This window comes from Phascolarctos cinereus, unplaced genomic scaffold (assembly GCF_003287225.1).
Source record: "Phascolarctos cinereus isolate Bilbo 61053 unplaced genomic scaffold, phaCin_HiC Scaffold_9;HRSCAF=440, whole genome shotgun sequence".
NCBI classification, from domain to species: domain Eukaryota; kingdom Metazoa; phylum Chordata; class Mammalia; order Diprotodontia; family Phascolarctidae; genus Phascolarctos; species Phascolarctos cinereus.
This window is the reverse complement of record NW_027556402.1, coordinates 193,282,591-193,297,845: the sequence shown is the minus strand read 5'-3', so window position 1 is coordinate 193,297,845 and position 15,255 is coordinate 193,282,591. Positions and strand designations below refer to the sequence as shown.

Below are 15,255 nucleotides of genomic sequence, written 5' to 3'. Positions count from 1 at the left end.
TAGTACCTTTGTAGCTCTCAGCACTCTTTCCTGTCTCCTCCTCTTGTATATTCTGCCTTTCCTTAATTTCCATGGCACCATTCCCAATGATTTCCCTGTTTGGCTGCTCTTTTTTCTTCCGTGATTCATCATCCATCCCCTGCCTCTTAAGCATGGATGGCCTCCAAAGCTGTATCCTGAGCCAACTTCTCTTTTCTCTAGAGCCTTGTAGTCACATCTGTTCTCATGGGTTCAGGAATCACATTTATACAGGTGTCTCCACATCAACATATCCAGCCTTCATTGTTCTCCTGAATTCTAATCAAAAATCTTCAGCTACAATATTTCCACATAGGTGCCCTGCCATTTCTCAAATCCAAAAGGTCCCAGGCTGACCTTACGATCTTCACCACCAACTCATCTTCTTCCTCCAAATATCCTCATTTCTGTTCATTCCCAGTCACTTATACTTGAAATCTTGGAGTTATTCAATTCATTAAGAATTCAATAAAAAAAAGTTTATGTCATAAATATTAAAGGTTTATTTATGCAGGGCATTAAGCTAAAGCATTACAGATTCAAAGATAAAAGCAAAACACTGACATTCTATGGAGTATTGGGGAATGGAGCTGTAACATGTACACATGGAAACTAAGTAGATACAAGATTATTAAAGGCAAGAGGAGGCATTAACAACTGAAGGGATTAGATTAGGGAAAACCTAATGGAGGAGGTGGGTCCTGACCTGAATCTTGAAGGAAGAGCAGGATTTTGAGGGATATATTCTAGGCATGGAGGGATTCCAACCCAGCCTGTGCAAAGGTATGGAAGAAGGTGATAGGATGTTGAATTCAGGGAAAAGTTGGGAATCCAGTATGGCTGGAATGTAGAGTAGATGAAGGGGAGCAATGTGATAGAAGGCTCAAAAGGTAGATTGGAGCTTTAAATGGCATGTTGGAGGAGTTTATGCTTTATTCCAGAAATAATAGGAAGCTTCTGAAGATTTTTGAGTGGGAGAATGAACTCTTCAAACCTGTGCCTTAGGAATGTTATTTTGGAAGCCATTCTGAGGTTGAATTGAAGAGGGGATACACTGGAAGCAGACAGACCCAAATAGGAGGCTATGACAATAGACAAGGTGAGAAACAATGAGGGCTTGAACTTGAGTGATAGACATGTGAATGGGAAAATAGGGACAGGAGATAAGGTGATAAGGTGATAAGACTTGGAGACTGCTGGAAAATCAGTGGTAAGGGAGCAGGAAGAGTTAAAGACGGCTCCCGAGGATGTGACCCTGAATGATTTTGAGACAATCTAGGTAAAGTCTAGCAGAAAACTGACAGTATTGCGCTGGGGTTCAGGGAAAAGGTTATGATGGGATATGTATATTTGGAGGTCATACAATAGGTAAGTGTTGTAGTAGATTAAGGGAAGACCTGAGTTTAAATCCTGCCTCACACACTTATTAGCTACGTGACTCTGGGTAAGTCCCTCTTAATTTCACTCAACCTCAATTTCCTCATCTGTAAAATGAGGATAGTAATAGCACCTAATTCATAGGTTTGTTATGATATCAAATGGAATATACTTTGTAAGCCTTAAACACTATATAGATGTTAACTATTTTCGTCTACGGAGAGATAATAATTGAATTCGTGGGAATGAATGAGATCACCAAAGGATAGAGAGAGGAGGGCCCAGGACAGAGACATGAAGGACACTCATGCTTAGGAAGTGGATGATAGATTATGATCCAGCGAAAGAGATGGAGAGAAAACTGTGAGATAGATAGAAAACCCAGAGAGTGGTGAGAGGAGAGAGTATCATGTATGAGGGGATGACCAAAAATGTGAAAAATGACAGGATGATTAAGAAGGATGAGAACTGAGAAAAGACCATCAGATATAGGGAGCAAGCATTGGTAACTTCAGAGAAAACAGTCTTGGACAGTGATGGAGCCCAAAACTGGAATGCAAAGAATTGAAAACTCTGTGAGAAACAAGAGACTAGAGGCAGCCTGTGGCGATGATTCAAAGAGGAAAGATAGAACCTGAGGAAATGGCAGGGTCAAAGAAAGGGTTTTTTCAGGATAGGGGAGAGTAGAGTATATTTATGTTCATTGTGGAAGAAACAGGAGACAGAAGAAACTGAAGATGAGAGAGGGTGTGGTTGACAGGATAATCTCAGAGACTGGAAGGCACAGGATCCAGAGCACCAAGAGCTGGTTTTGGAAAGAAGTGCCCCCTCTTTCTCATCAAATAGAGCTTGTATAGAACATGGTGGGTTTTCAGTTTAATTCAAAAATGAGATAGCATAATGTAGCGACTAGAACACTGGACTTGGAGCTAGGAAGGCTTGGGTCATCAAAATACTGACCAACTATGTGATCACCGTAAGAAATCACTTAACTGCTCAGCCTTCTTATCTGTAAAATAAGAAGTGTGCACTCAGTGACCTTTAAGGTTACTTCCAACTCTAAAAATGTGGTCCCACATTCCCACAAGTCACTGTGCACTAGGGGAGATCAGGGAGATGCCCACAGATGACCTCCATTTTCTCTGTATAGCATGAGGTGCAATCTGCTGAGAAAGGCAGGAGAAGGTGGAAATGGAAAGATTCCAACTCTCTGACCCTCATGGTTAAGTGCCAAGTCCCATTGCTTCTGCCTCCTTGACAGCACTCCCTTTCTCTGCACTGACTCCTCTTCCTTCTTTTTGTAACCTTATTTTATTACTCCCCTTCACATTTCTGGCAAACTGGACTTCCTGGCTGTTGTCAGACCTCAACATGCCTTGTCCTACCTCTAAATAAATATCCAGGTGCTTGGCTGGACACATTGATTCTGCTTCAAAGGTCATAGTTTGATATTATAACGCTTACATTATATCACTGGTAAATCTTAATTCCTTTAGTCATTCAATAAATATTTAATGAGGAAGGACTTCCTAAGTGCTTAGTTTGAGAAATGCCAAAAGAGCACATGATGTTTCTGCCCCCTGGAAGCTTAAAATATAGTTGGAAAAACAAGATATACACATGTAGAAAATATCCAGCAGAATATGACAGCAGAAGACAGTATGTGATTGTGTCACTTTGTGAGTAATTAGTGTTATGTCAATCTAGAAGGTAGACAGAGAGGCTCTCTGTGGACTGGAAGTGGTTGGAGAAGGCTTCATGAAACAACTGTTGCAGGAATAGGGATTATATATATTTTTATTTGCTTTATACGACAGAGCTCAAATCAATGAGGATGTGTGTGGGATAGGGGTTAGAGAGAATTTCATAGAGGCAGATTTTGACATTATATAAGGAAAAACTTCTTAACAATTAGATCTATCCCAAACTGAAATGGACTAACTCATGAGGTAATGAGTTTCCTATTGCTAAATATATTTAAGCAGAGATTGGATAGCCAGAGGGAGAAGTAGCGTGGAGGGCATCCTCCTTCAGACATGGGTTGAACTGGACAGACTTCTGGGGTCCCTTCCTCCCTTGACATTCTAGGGTAAGGTTTGAGTTGGACCTTGAGGGAAGGTAAGTAGGTAACTGTGGACAAATCACTGGGCTTGACATCAGAGGACAAGTTCAAAATACAGATCTACTACTTACTACTTGTGTGACCTTGGATAAGTTACCTAATTTCTCTCAGACTCAGTTTCTTCATCTGTAAAATGAAGGTGTTGGACCTCTATGGTGCCTTCCAAGTCTAAATTTATGATTCTAGAGTAAGCTTTGAAGAAACCAGTTGTGGATGGGAGGGGTCATTCTAGGCTGGGCAACAGCTATCCCATGGAAGACTTCCTAGCACTACACTGACATTTCTCAGAAGTTGTGAAATCAGTTTGTGAACTTCTGGACCCCTGTTCCATGTTTCCTGTCAGGAGGGTTCAGCAAGTTAGAATCCTCTAACGATCTATGATCATTCTTCAAGTTATGTTGCCCTCAGCAATTCAATATGCTGTGATATGGGGCAGGAGTGGAGAACCTGTGGCCTCGAGGTCACAAGTGGTCCTCTAGGTCCTCAAGTGCAGTCCTTTGACTGAATCCAAAGGGCTGCACTTGAGGACCTAGAGGGCCACATGTGACCTCGAGGCTGCAGGTTCCCCACCCCTGGTGTAGGGGGAAGGGCATTTAAAGTCCTAAGTCAGAAAGAGACCTGGGATTCTGTTCTGACCATGACTAATTATCTCAGTGCTGGTTTTCCCATCTGTGAAAAACAATAGCTGCCCTATGAGAGCAATGCTATATAGGGAAAAGAAGTGTCCTCAGAATTAGGAGTCTCCTGCTCAAGAAGTTTCAATAGTTCCCTATCCCCTGTGGAATAAAATACAATCCCTTCTGTATGATTTTTAAGCCCTTCACAATGTGGCTCTAGCCAGCCTTTCCAGACTTGTCACATATTGCTTTTCTTCCAGTCAGACTGACCCCCTGATTGTTTGCATTGTCCAACAGTCTGTTTCCCATCACCAGTGTCTTTAAACATGCCTCCTCATATCTGACTTCTATATTACTTCCTTCAAAAAATATGTATGTGTGTCTATATAAGTATATATGTATATACACACATATATGTTTATGTATTTCCATATATATAATGTGTGTACCTACACATATACGTATATATAATATGTATGTGTGTATGCATGTGTGTATATAAGCAGCTAGGTGCTATAGTGGATAGAGTACTGGGCTTGGAGTCAGGAAGACTCATCTTCCTGAGTTCAAATTTGGCTTCAGACACTTACTAGCTGGGTGACCTTGGGCAAGCCACTTAACCCTACTTACCTTAGTTTCCTCATCTGCACAATAAGTGGGAAAAAGAAATGACAAATCACTTCAGTATCTTTGCCAAGAAAACTCCAAATGGGGTCATGAAGAATTGGACACAATTGAAAAATGGCTGAACAACAACAAATGTATGTATGTATGTATGTATGTATGTATGTATGTATGTATGTATGTATGTATGTATGTGTGTGTGTATGTGTGTGTATATATGTAGACAAACATATATATGTATACAGTATTTATTTGTGTTGTTGTCATTTCCTGTCCCTACTCTCACTAACATTAGTTAGTTCTTTAAGGGTAGGGGCTATTTAAATTTTGTCTTTATTGTTCAGTTATTTCAGTCATGTCCAATTCTTGCTGACCTCATTTGGGATTTTCTTGGCAAAGATACTGGAGTGGTTTGCCATTTCTTTCTTCTACTCATTTAACAGATGGGGAAGCTGAGGCAGTCAAGGTTAAGTGACTTGCCTGGGGTCACATAGCTAGTAAGTGTCTGAGATCAAATTTGAACTCGGTCTTCCTGACTTCAAAGCCTAACCCTCTATCCACCTCTCCACCTAGCTGCCCCCTTTGTGTCTTTAATACACATCATAGTGCCTGGCATAAGTAGGTACATTATAAATACTTATTGGATTGAATTAAGGCCCCACCACTAACTCTTTGGGTGGTCTTGGACCAGACATTGCCCCTCTGGCCTTCAATTTCTTCCTTATAAAGGGAAGAGTTTAGACTATATGACCTTTGAGGTCCCTTTTGGCTCTGAGAATCTTTGCTTTTTTTTTTTCACTTGAAAGACTGAGGGTCTTCTTTCTATATTTCAGGTGCCGGTGCTTCTAAGGAGCCTGTGTGCCTTAGGCCAGGTTATGGGTCACCTCAGGCCCTTTGGCTCCAGGACTTTTTTGTCATCTTGGCTTTTACCCTCTTCTCCTTTTAGACTTTAAATATTTTTTAAACCACTGCCCCCTGTGTGGAGCAATTCTTCTGAGAAAGCGAATTTCCATCCCTACTTAATATTGGCACGATTTTGCTCCATCAATCTGCCTTCAGAAAAATGTGTAAGAAAATGTTTGTTCACAGCCAGGCTCCAAGCATTCTTTGTGTGTTTGCACTTAGCCTTAGAGACAAGGAGAGAATCATTCCTGAGTTCAGAGTTTTCTCTGTTGCCACACCTCTTGCCATCTTTCCCCTTTTATATTTTTTACTTCTTCTAATTAATTTGTTGCTTCTCTGCCTTTCCCCAACCAGAATGCCTCTCCCTTGAAACCGAGGATCAAGAATCATAGCTTTTTGAGCTAGAATGGTCATTTTGCAGAGGAGGAAACAGAAGCCTAGAAAGCCAAAGTGATTTGCCCAAGAGCAGACCAGCACAGATATTCCCATAAAGATGGAGATAGATTTGGAAAGCCAACTAGAAACAATAACCCACTGATTCCATAGTATTCAATCACAATTCGATCTGGCCTGACTTATTCACTCACCCAGTATCTTTCCTACTGACACACTCACATCTATAACTGTAATGTAAATCAGCTTAGGAGCACCATCCTTGACATATGTACAATGCTTTTACGTATGCTACTGCCAGCAGTTAGCCTTGGAATGAGAAAGCATGGTGCCCTCCTTAGCGTTATTAGCAGTGGCTGCTGTCTCCCTCGCTTCTACAGATCACTCTCTTTGCTGCCCTGATTATGGGAATGGTGAATGAATGAACCAAGGAAAGCCTTGGAGAGTTTGGGATCAAAGCCTTCCTCTGTCTCTTACCAGCTCTCTGACTCCATTTTCCACTCTGGACTGTCCTTGTATCTGGAACGTTCTCCCTCCTCATCTCTGCTTCCTGGCTTCCTTCAAGTGTCATCTAACCTCTCACCTTCCACAGGAGACCTTCCTTATCCCTCTTAATTCTGATAACTTGCTTCCAATGATTTTATCCAATTTATCCTGTAGAGAGCTTTGACTACATAGTTGTTTGCATGTTGTCTCCCTTATTAGACTGTGAGTTCCTCAGAGGCAGGGACTGTGTTTTGCCTTTCTTTGTATTCCCATCACTTAGCAAGTGCCCAGCACATAGTAGGTCCTTAATAAATATTTATTGATTAACTGGCTGATCTTGACAAGTCATCTTTCCTCTCTGAATTTTAGATTCCTCACCTGTAAAATGAGGGTGTTGAACTAGATGACATTTAAGGTCCCTCTTAGTCCCAAATGAATGACCCAAGGCAGGTTCCACCACCATTTCAAGGAAGCCCTGCCTGACCAACACAGCCTGTACAGGTTTCTTCCTCCCGAGAATTCCCATAGCGTTGACTGTCATCACTCACTTATTACAAGTGGCAAAGACTCACTTATTACAAATCATCTTTCTGTTCCCATGTTTCTTATACCTCATTCATTCTGTAAGCTGCTTGAAGACAAGGTCCATGGCGTATAATTCTCTTTGTGCTATGCAATTAGATTCCAGTTCAATCTAGCAAGCATTTATGGAGTCTCTGTGATGTGCAAAGTATTAAGTACTAGCGATGTAAAAGTAAAATGAAAAACAAGCCCAGCCCTTGAGGAGATTACATTTTCTTTACATAAGGGACATAATATAAAAAATAGTAGGTTCAGTGAATATTTGTTTACTGATTTAGTTGGGATCTAGTTTCCCCAACTAATGGTATTCTGTCATGATATTCTATGGGAAGGAGGAACCTTTAGGTTGTAGGGTTACTCATGATCACAATAATAATAAATGGCATTTATAAAACACTTTACAATTAAAAAATCCATTTTATTGATGGATTTTCCGTCCAGGTCATTTCCATATATACTTTCCTTTCCAGCCCACCCCACACCACACATTGAGTTCTTCCTTGCAACAAAGAAAAACAATTAAAGTAAAACCAACTGAGACCCATCTTACAGTGTATCCAACACTCCATGCCCAGAGTTCCCCACCATCACCACCACCTCTATCTTTCTGCTGAAAAGAAGGTAGTACATTTCCTTATCTCTTCTTGTGCCAAAATGGTTCATTACAGTTACTCAGAATGTGGTCCCGTTTTAGTTTGGTTTACACCATTGTAGTCATATATATGGTTCTCCTTGATGTGTTTCTTTCGGATTGCATTAGTTCCTATGAGTAACTTTCCACTTTTCTCTGAATCCCACATATTCTTCATGACTTATGATGCAATAATATTTCCTTATATTCATATAATCCAGTTTGTTCTACCATTTTCCAATTGATCCTTTCATTTCCTTTTTTAAAATTTTTAATGCAAGAAAGCACTGGATAATTTTCAAAGTACTTTACCTACGCCATCTTATTTCATCTTTACAATTACCTTATGTGAGAGTAAATAACAGCTTGCATTTCTTTTGCACTTTAAGGTTTCAAAGTACTTTCCTCTGAGTGTGAGGTGGGTGCTGGAGAAGCAATGTTGTGACCATTTCACAGATGCACAATCAGAGGCTCAGAGAGCTTTAACTGGCTTGAGGTCACTTAGCTATTTAGAGGCACAGTGAGAACTCAAACCCAGATCTTCAGATTTTATACGTCAATGTTCTTTTTACCATATCAAATGTGAGACCTCAGGCTTAACTGTGGATAGGTTGAGGTATGTTGAGACATGTCTAAAATGTAATGATAATAACGGCTGTCACTTATGCAACACTTCCCTCTTTTCAAAATGTTTTGTTGTTGTTCTTCACTCATATCCAACTCTTTGTGACCCTATTTGGGATTTTCTTGGCAAAGATACTGGAGTGGTTGGCCATTTCCTTCTCCAGCTTATTTCACAGATAAGGAAACTGAGATAAACAGTGTTAAATGACTTGCCCAGGATCACACACATAGTGTCTGAGGCCAGATTTGAACTCAGGAAGATGAGTCTTCCTTACTCCAAGCCCAAAACTCTATCTACTGTTCCACCTAGCCACCCATGCTTAACAAATCAAAGTGCTTAAAAAATGCTATTCCATTGGACCTCATAGTAGCTGGGGAGCAATTAAACAAAGCAAATATTATTATCCTTAATTTACAAATAAGGAAACTGAGGCTAAGGAAGCTTATATAACTTGCCCAGTGTAACATGGCTGTTAAGAGATTCAAACCCAATCCTCTTCGAGCTTATGGCACCATATAAAAGTCCCTTCCTCCCACACCATTGGTGAAAAGTTGACCTCTAACACAAGAAGAATATTCCTAAGAATAGGAAGGCCTTTACTGACAACTTCCACCAACAGAAAGTCACCTCATTTGAATGACTGGACTTGTGAGCAGAGTTTGTCTGTATTTCCCTGATGCCTGAATACTTATTCTCTCGTTCTTTTCTCTGCAGCTTGTGGCTGTGACTTGGCAGAAGGTGGTTTTTTTGTGAGGCAGGGAGAATACATTTGTACCTTGGACTATCAAAGACTCTATGGCACCCGGTGCTTCAGCTGTGATCAGTTCATCGAGGGGGAAGTGGTTTCAGCTTTGGGGAAGACCTATCACCCAGATTGTTTTGTGTGTGCTGTTTGTAGGTAAGTGGCAAAATATGGCGTGTTTTGTTTTGGTTTTGTTATTGTTGTCCTTAATCCCACATGAGGATGAAAATCCACTGGTTCTATTAGTTAAATAAAGTGAGCACAAGGCTCCCATATAAAGTTTTCTTTCAGGGCTGGGAGGGACCTGTGAAATCATTTAGTCCAGTCCAGGGATGGGGAAACCTACCGCCTCGAGGTCGCATGTGACCCACTAGGTCCTTTGCCTGAGTCCAAGTTTTACAGAACAAATCCTTTTATGAAGGGGATCTGCTCTGTGAAGTTTAGATTCAGGCAAAGGGCCACACTTGAGTACCTTGAGGGCCACAGGTGGCCTGGAGGCTGCAGGTTCCTCACTCTTGGTCCAATCCCTTCATTTTGCAGATGAGGAAACTGAGGCCTAGATTGATAGCAAGGGTCTCAATTCTCTGGGTTTCATTGGTAAAATGATGGATTTGTACCAGAATATCTATTTCCATAGATAATTACATGTCATAGATATCTCTTGGTAGTAAAGCAATCTGGAGAGAAGTGGTATTAGAGTTAGGAAAATCTAAGTATAAAAGTAAGAATTGATTAACAGAGTAATAATTTACATTTATCTAGTACAATTTACAGATTTACAGAATATCTTACATATGTTATCTTATTTCATCCTCACTATAATCCTATAAAGTAGGTAGCATAAGAATTATCATCCCATTTTACAGCTAAAGAAACTGAGGAGCAAAAAGGTCAAGTGATTTGCCTGGGTCACAGTTATTAAGTGACAGAGCTGGGATTTGAACATAAATCTCAACTTCTAGTCTAGCCCTCTTTTTGCCATATCACGGTTGCATGCCCCCTACCCCAGTGGTCCCCAGACTACCCCATTGCCTTTGATAGCCATTGTCAGTAGTGGGGGGACATTCGGTGTCCTCTTAGCACTTGGTTTCAAGGTTGCTCTCAGGAAGGCCAGAAATGTTTGGGCAGCTGTTACTGTGGTGGGTGGGTGCGGGAATCTGTGCCATTCTGTGAGACAGTTCATTGTCCTTCCTCCCCACATGCTAATTCCCTCCACCACACCCAGCTCCTGTTGTGCTAGGATTCCTTCCCTCCTCCCCTCTGCCTATTTCAATCTTTCCCATATTTGCAGGTCTGGCTCATAGCCCATGGCCTCCAACTACTCCATCCCACACCGATTTTTCCTTTCTCCACATTGTACAGTTTCACACAGTTTTTCTCTAATTGTTCCATTGTTTCATCTGGGCACATTTTTTCCCCTCTCTGACCAAAGTAACCCAAATAAGGGCAGGCTGGAATCTTGCGTTATGAGTGTCTAGCATCGGACTGGGTAGAAAACTGGGTCGACAAGAAATCCTTGTCGACCACCTGGGGTTGCCTTTGTTTGGTAAAGTGCCTCCAGAGAATCGTGTGATCTTTGCTAATTGTTGCATCGAGGTAGAGTGCTCCGAGCAGACCTGACGTCAGAAAAAACCTGGGCTTGAATCCTGCCTCAGACGTTTTGTAGTAGTGTGACTCTGGGTGAGTCATTCAAACTCTCTGAGCCTCAGTTTCCTCATCTGTAGAATGGAGGATGATAATAATAACACGGACCTCACCAGCATGTTTTGGGAATCAAGTGACATACCATGTAAAATAGTTTACAAATGTTACATGAGTTATGGTGATGATGAAAAATAAATGCATCAAGAGTCTACTTTTCTGTTTCTGGGAGGCATTTTTCCTCAGTAAAATATATTACAACAGGTACCTGCAAGGGTGATCTAGAAATTTTGATATGCCTTCTCAATAAGTCACTGCTCATTTGCATTAAATAGCAATAATATTATTGAGCCTGCTAATAACAATCCTTTACATATGCTTTTACATATATATGTATACGTATATATATATACGTATATATATACGTATATATATATATATATACGTATATATATATACACATATATATACATATATATATATATACATATATATATACATATATATATATACATATATATATATACATATATATATTCATATATATACATATACATATATATACATATATATATACATATATATATATGTATATATATATATATATATGCTATTTTATGGTCTTCAAATGATTTCTTATCCATTATCTTCCTATGACCCTGTGAGTTGGGCATGGAAAGTATAACTATTCCCATTATACAGAAAAGTTAACCTTTTAAGATAAGAAAGTGTTGTTGTTCAGTTGTTTCTGACTCTTTGTGACCCTATTATGGGGTTTTCTTGGCAAAGATACTGGAGTGGTTTGCCATTTCCTTCTCCAGCTCATTTTATAGAGGAGAAACTGAGGCAAAGATGGTTAAGTGACTTGCCCAGGGTTACACAGCTAAAGTGTCTAAGGTGAGATTTGAACTCAGGTCCTCCTGATTCTAGACCAGGCACTCTATCCTCTGTATTACCTCTCTCGAGTAGTTTCCTTGCCCAGGCTTCCCAAGCAGAAGTTGCTGACAAAAAGAAGCCAGTGGGAACTGGCTGTCCAGGGAACTAGGACATTCATTAAGGTTGGGATGGAGGTTGAGGTGAGACAGTAGCCTTCTGGGGAAAATGAGGAATCCAGCTCTTAGCAAGTATAAACCAAAGGCTGGTCTAGGTTTATAATCTGGGCTTCTCTGGAGTACTAACTCCAAGGAGCTGAGGTGGAATGAGAAGCTGGGTATAGGAGCAGAGATTTCAAATTAGAGGGCAGTATAAGATCAAGAGGCAGCATACCCCTTACCCCTATATTGCAAAAAAAAAAAAGAGGCAATGCATATAGTGTGTCAGTGAGTCTACCATTTGTATTACTCACCCTCCCACCCTCAATTCATTGCCTTTTATGGCTGGGTCCATTCCTCCTTCCCCCTACCTCCCACCAACAACTGGCATGGTTACATTTAAGATCTTACCCCTTCTTAACCCAGTTATATAGATATTCTTCTAGGTTCATACAAACTTTCATTAATTGAAAAAAATCATATAGAAGTTAAAAGTATAGCTGCAAGCTCCTTGATGTTTCCCACATATGGTACTGAAAATTTTCCCTGGCTGTACCCGTATCTTGAGCTCTCTCTCTCTTCTCTCTACCTCTTGGCTTCCCTGGTGTCTCATCTAAAGTCTCACCTTCTGCAAGAAGCCTTTCCCACTCCTCCTTAATCTTAATGACTTCCCTCAGAGACTAACCCCAGTTTATACCATATATATCTCATTTGGACATAGTAATTTGTATGTTTTCTCTCCCATTAGATGTGAGCTCCTTGGGAGTAAGGTCTGTTTGTCTATCTTTATATCCCCACCACTTAGCACAGTGCCTGATTCGTGGTAAACACTTATAGATGCTTCTTTACTGACAGACTCACTCTGCAGTTGGAGTTTATTCCAGGGACATGCAGTCTCCACAATTGTAATCTGACTGTACTGGAAACCTTTGAAATTCACAGTTCATGAATTATTGCATTGCTTTTCACAACTCACCCATTCTGACATCCTTTTAAGTCACCAGAGGCAGTCTGTTGTAGGAAAAGGAACAATGTTCTTGGAGTTAAGACCTTCAAGTCTCAGTTTCCCCAGCCTTAAAATGGGGATAATATTACCCACTTCCCAGGGTTGTCCTATAGAAGAAAGCATTATGGGAAGTACTATAGAAATGTGGAGTGTTGTTGCCTCAAGATGAACGCTTCTAATAGGTACTTCATTCTTTTCGATACCTTGTCTCTGTATTCTGGTTAATACAACAAAGTCCTTCCCGGAGAAAACACTAATCCCTCATTTACATCCTATAGTTTGGTCTAGAAAAGAAGACTTTTCTCTACCTCTAATAACCTGAGGATGGTATTTGTAGATTCCCTGTTTGTATAGATCTAGAGAACATAGTTTCTCCACAGGTAAATCTTTAAAAGTTGAAAGATTGCCAAAACAAAGAGTCAAACACCAGGTCTGTACCCACTTTTCTCTGTGGTTTACCTGAATTTCCTGATGTTACCATCCCCGAGCTGGAAAATCAAGATTCTTCTTCCTCCCCACCCCACAAAATATGTGTGTGTGTTATATATATATACATACACACACACACACACATATAAAATACATACACATATGTGTATATATGTATGTGTGAATACATACACATACCCATATAAAATCCCTTCATAAGTATGAACAGGCTTCTGTAGTGAAACATTCAAAGATAAGGAACAATAACAAAGACAGAAACCGTAGAGTTTATTTTGAATTCTATTCAAATGCAGCCTTACCTAGAAATGATCCTACTTCTGCTCCAAATGAATTCCTGAAATACAAATGCGTGTACAGAAATACGACAAAGGAAAGTTAAATCTTGAGGCTGTTGGATGGAGGAAGCCTTTGATTAAAAGTGGAAAGAATAATAGGTCATACAAATAGATGACTGTGCTATTGTATTTCACTGTCATATAGCCTGATATCTTCCTCCTTAGGGAATTATCAAAGTATTTAATTTCTGAATAAATGGATTTAGGAATGGGTTTTAAAAGAAAATAAATCCTGGTCAGAATTTTAAATTTTTTAAGGAAGAAAATATGGCAGTGCCTCCTAGAAGAATTAGTAGGAGAAGAAAACTCCTACTCATCTTTTAAAACTCAATTCAAATGCCAGCTCTGCAATGAAACTTTCACTGATCTGAGTTAGTAATGTCCTTCCTCCACTCAGTTATCATAGCTTTTTAAAAAAAAATTGTAATCATTCCTTCTCCATCTCTCTCCCTGTCTTTTTGTCTCTGTCTCTGTCTCTCTGTCTCTATCTCTGATCTCCAGTCTATCCCTCAACTCTGGCTGCTTTCCATCTACCTACAAATTTGCTCAGGTCTCAATAACTTCCCCTTGACCTTGCCTTCTTCTTTGGTAATAATTCTGTATCTCTCCACCCTATTGAAAAATGTGTCTATATTTGATTCCCTCACTTCCTTATTACCCATCATAGGATTATCAAATAATAGTGTGACAAGCTTTGTGCTACACCCTCCAAGTAGCAAGCCCATGAAGGAGAGTGTGGGTGTGTGTTGCCAGGCGAGAGCAATACCACCAGGTACATTCAGAAACACACCACACCCCAACCCTTACCTTATCAATTCTTTTACATCAGGTTCAAAAGCAACCGAGGAATGAGTTATGAAATCATCTCATAAATTAACACAAGTGTCGAAACTGTCTTATCAATTAATTAATTCCAAGCTCTAACCTTGCTATATAAAAACCAAAGAAATCTGTTTTCTCATAAACTTTCTCTTCTCTCTCAGCCTGAAACTATGGTCTAAAAGGCTTACACCAACATCGTGACTATATCTATCTCTATCTATCTATCTATCTCTATATCTATCTCTATATCTATCTATCTATTATCTGTCTCTATACCTATGTATAGATATATGCACATACACATATAATTTGTTAACAATAACAAATAATGCAAAGACATAAATGAATATTTTACTACATATTATCTGTGAGAAAGGTCACCACTCTACTACCTATAACCATCAGTTACAACTGCTGACTCCTTCAGAACACAGGAATTCACATTTTAACAAGTCAGTTCTCTGGCTGGTGGTTTCAGTCTCTCAGGATTCTCCTTAGGTTGTCTTCTCCACAAAACAAGAACTAAACTCAGTGTTTCAAAATGTCTCTTTAGACCCTGTCAAGGAAAGAAGTTGTTGTTGTCCTGTTTCCATGCCTCACACGAGGCATGATGACTCAAAGATGACTTTAACTCTCAAAGTTTACTCCCCAAGATTTTATTCCCTCTTCCTTACGTATACAGTAATGATAACTAAAGTCTTTGCAAGAAAGGTCCAATTACCAAAGAATTTGGAGCTGGAAAGGATCTTAGAGGTTATCTAGTTTGATCCCCTTATTCTACAGAAGGGAACACAGCAGCCCTAAGAGGTTAAGTGAGCAGCCAGGGTTTGAATACAGCTTCTTTGACTCC

General features: G+C 39.9%; 1 protein-coding gene across 3 annotated transcripts in view; it reads left to right on the top strand.

Annotated features, from left to right (window-relative positions):
• Window positions 1-15,255, top strand: part of ABLIM2 (actin binding LIM protein family member 2) — a 229,014-nt gene that overhangs the window by 52,073 nt on the left and 161,686 nt on the right. For all 3 annotated transcript variants that reach the window (XM_020992129.2, XM_078148720.1, XM_078148721.1), the window contains exon 3: window positions 9,093-9,276. In XM_020992129.2, the coding sequence (XP_020847788.1) occupies window positions 9,093-9,276 (184 nt within the window). The remainder of the gene's footprint in view (window positions 1-9,092; window positions 9,277-15,255) is intronic.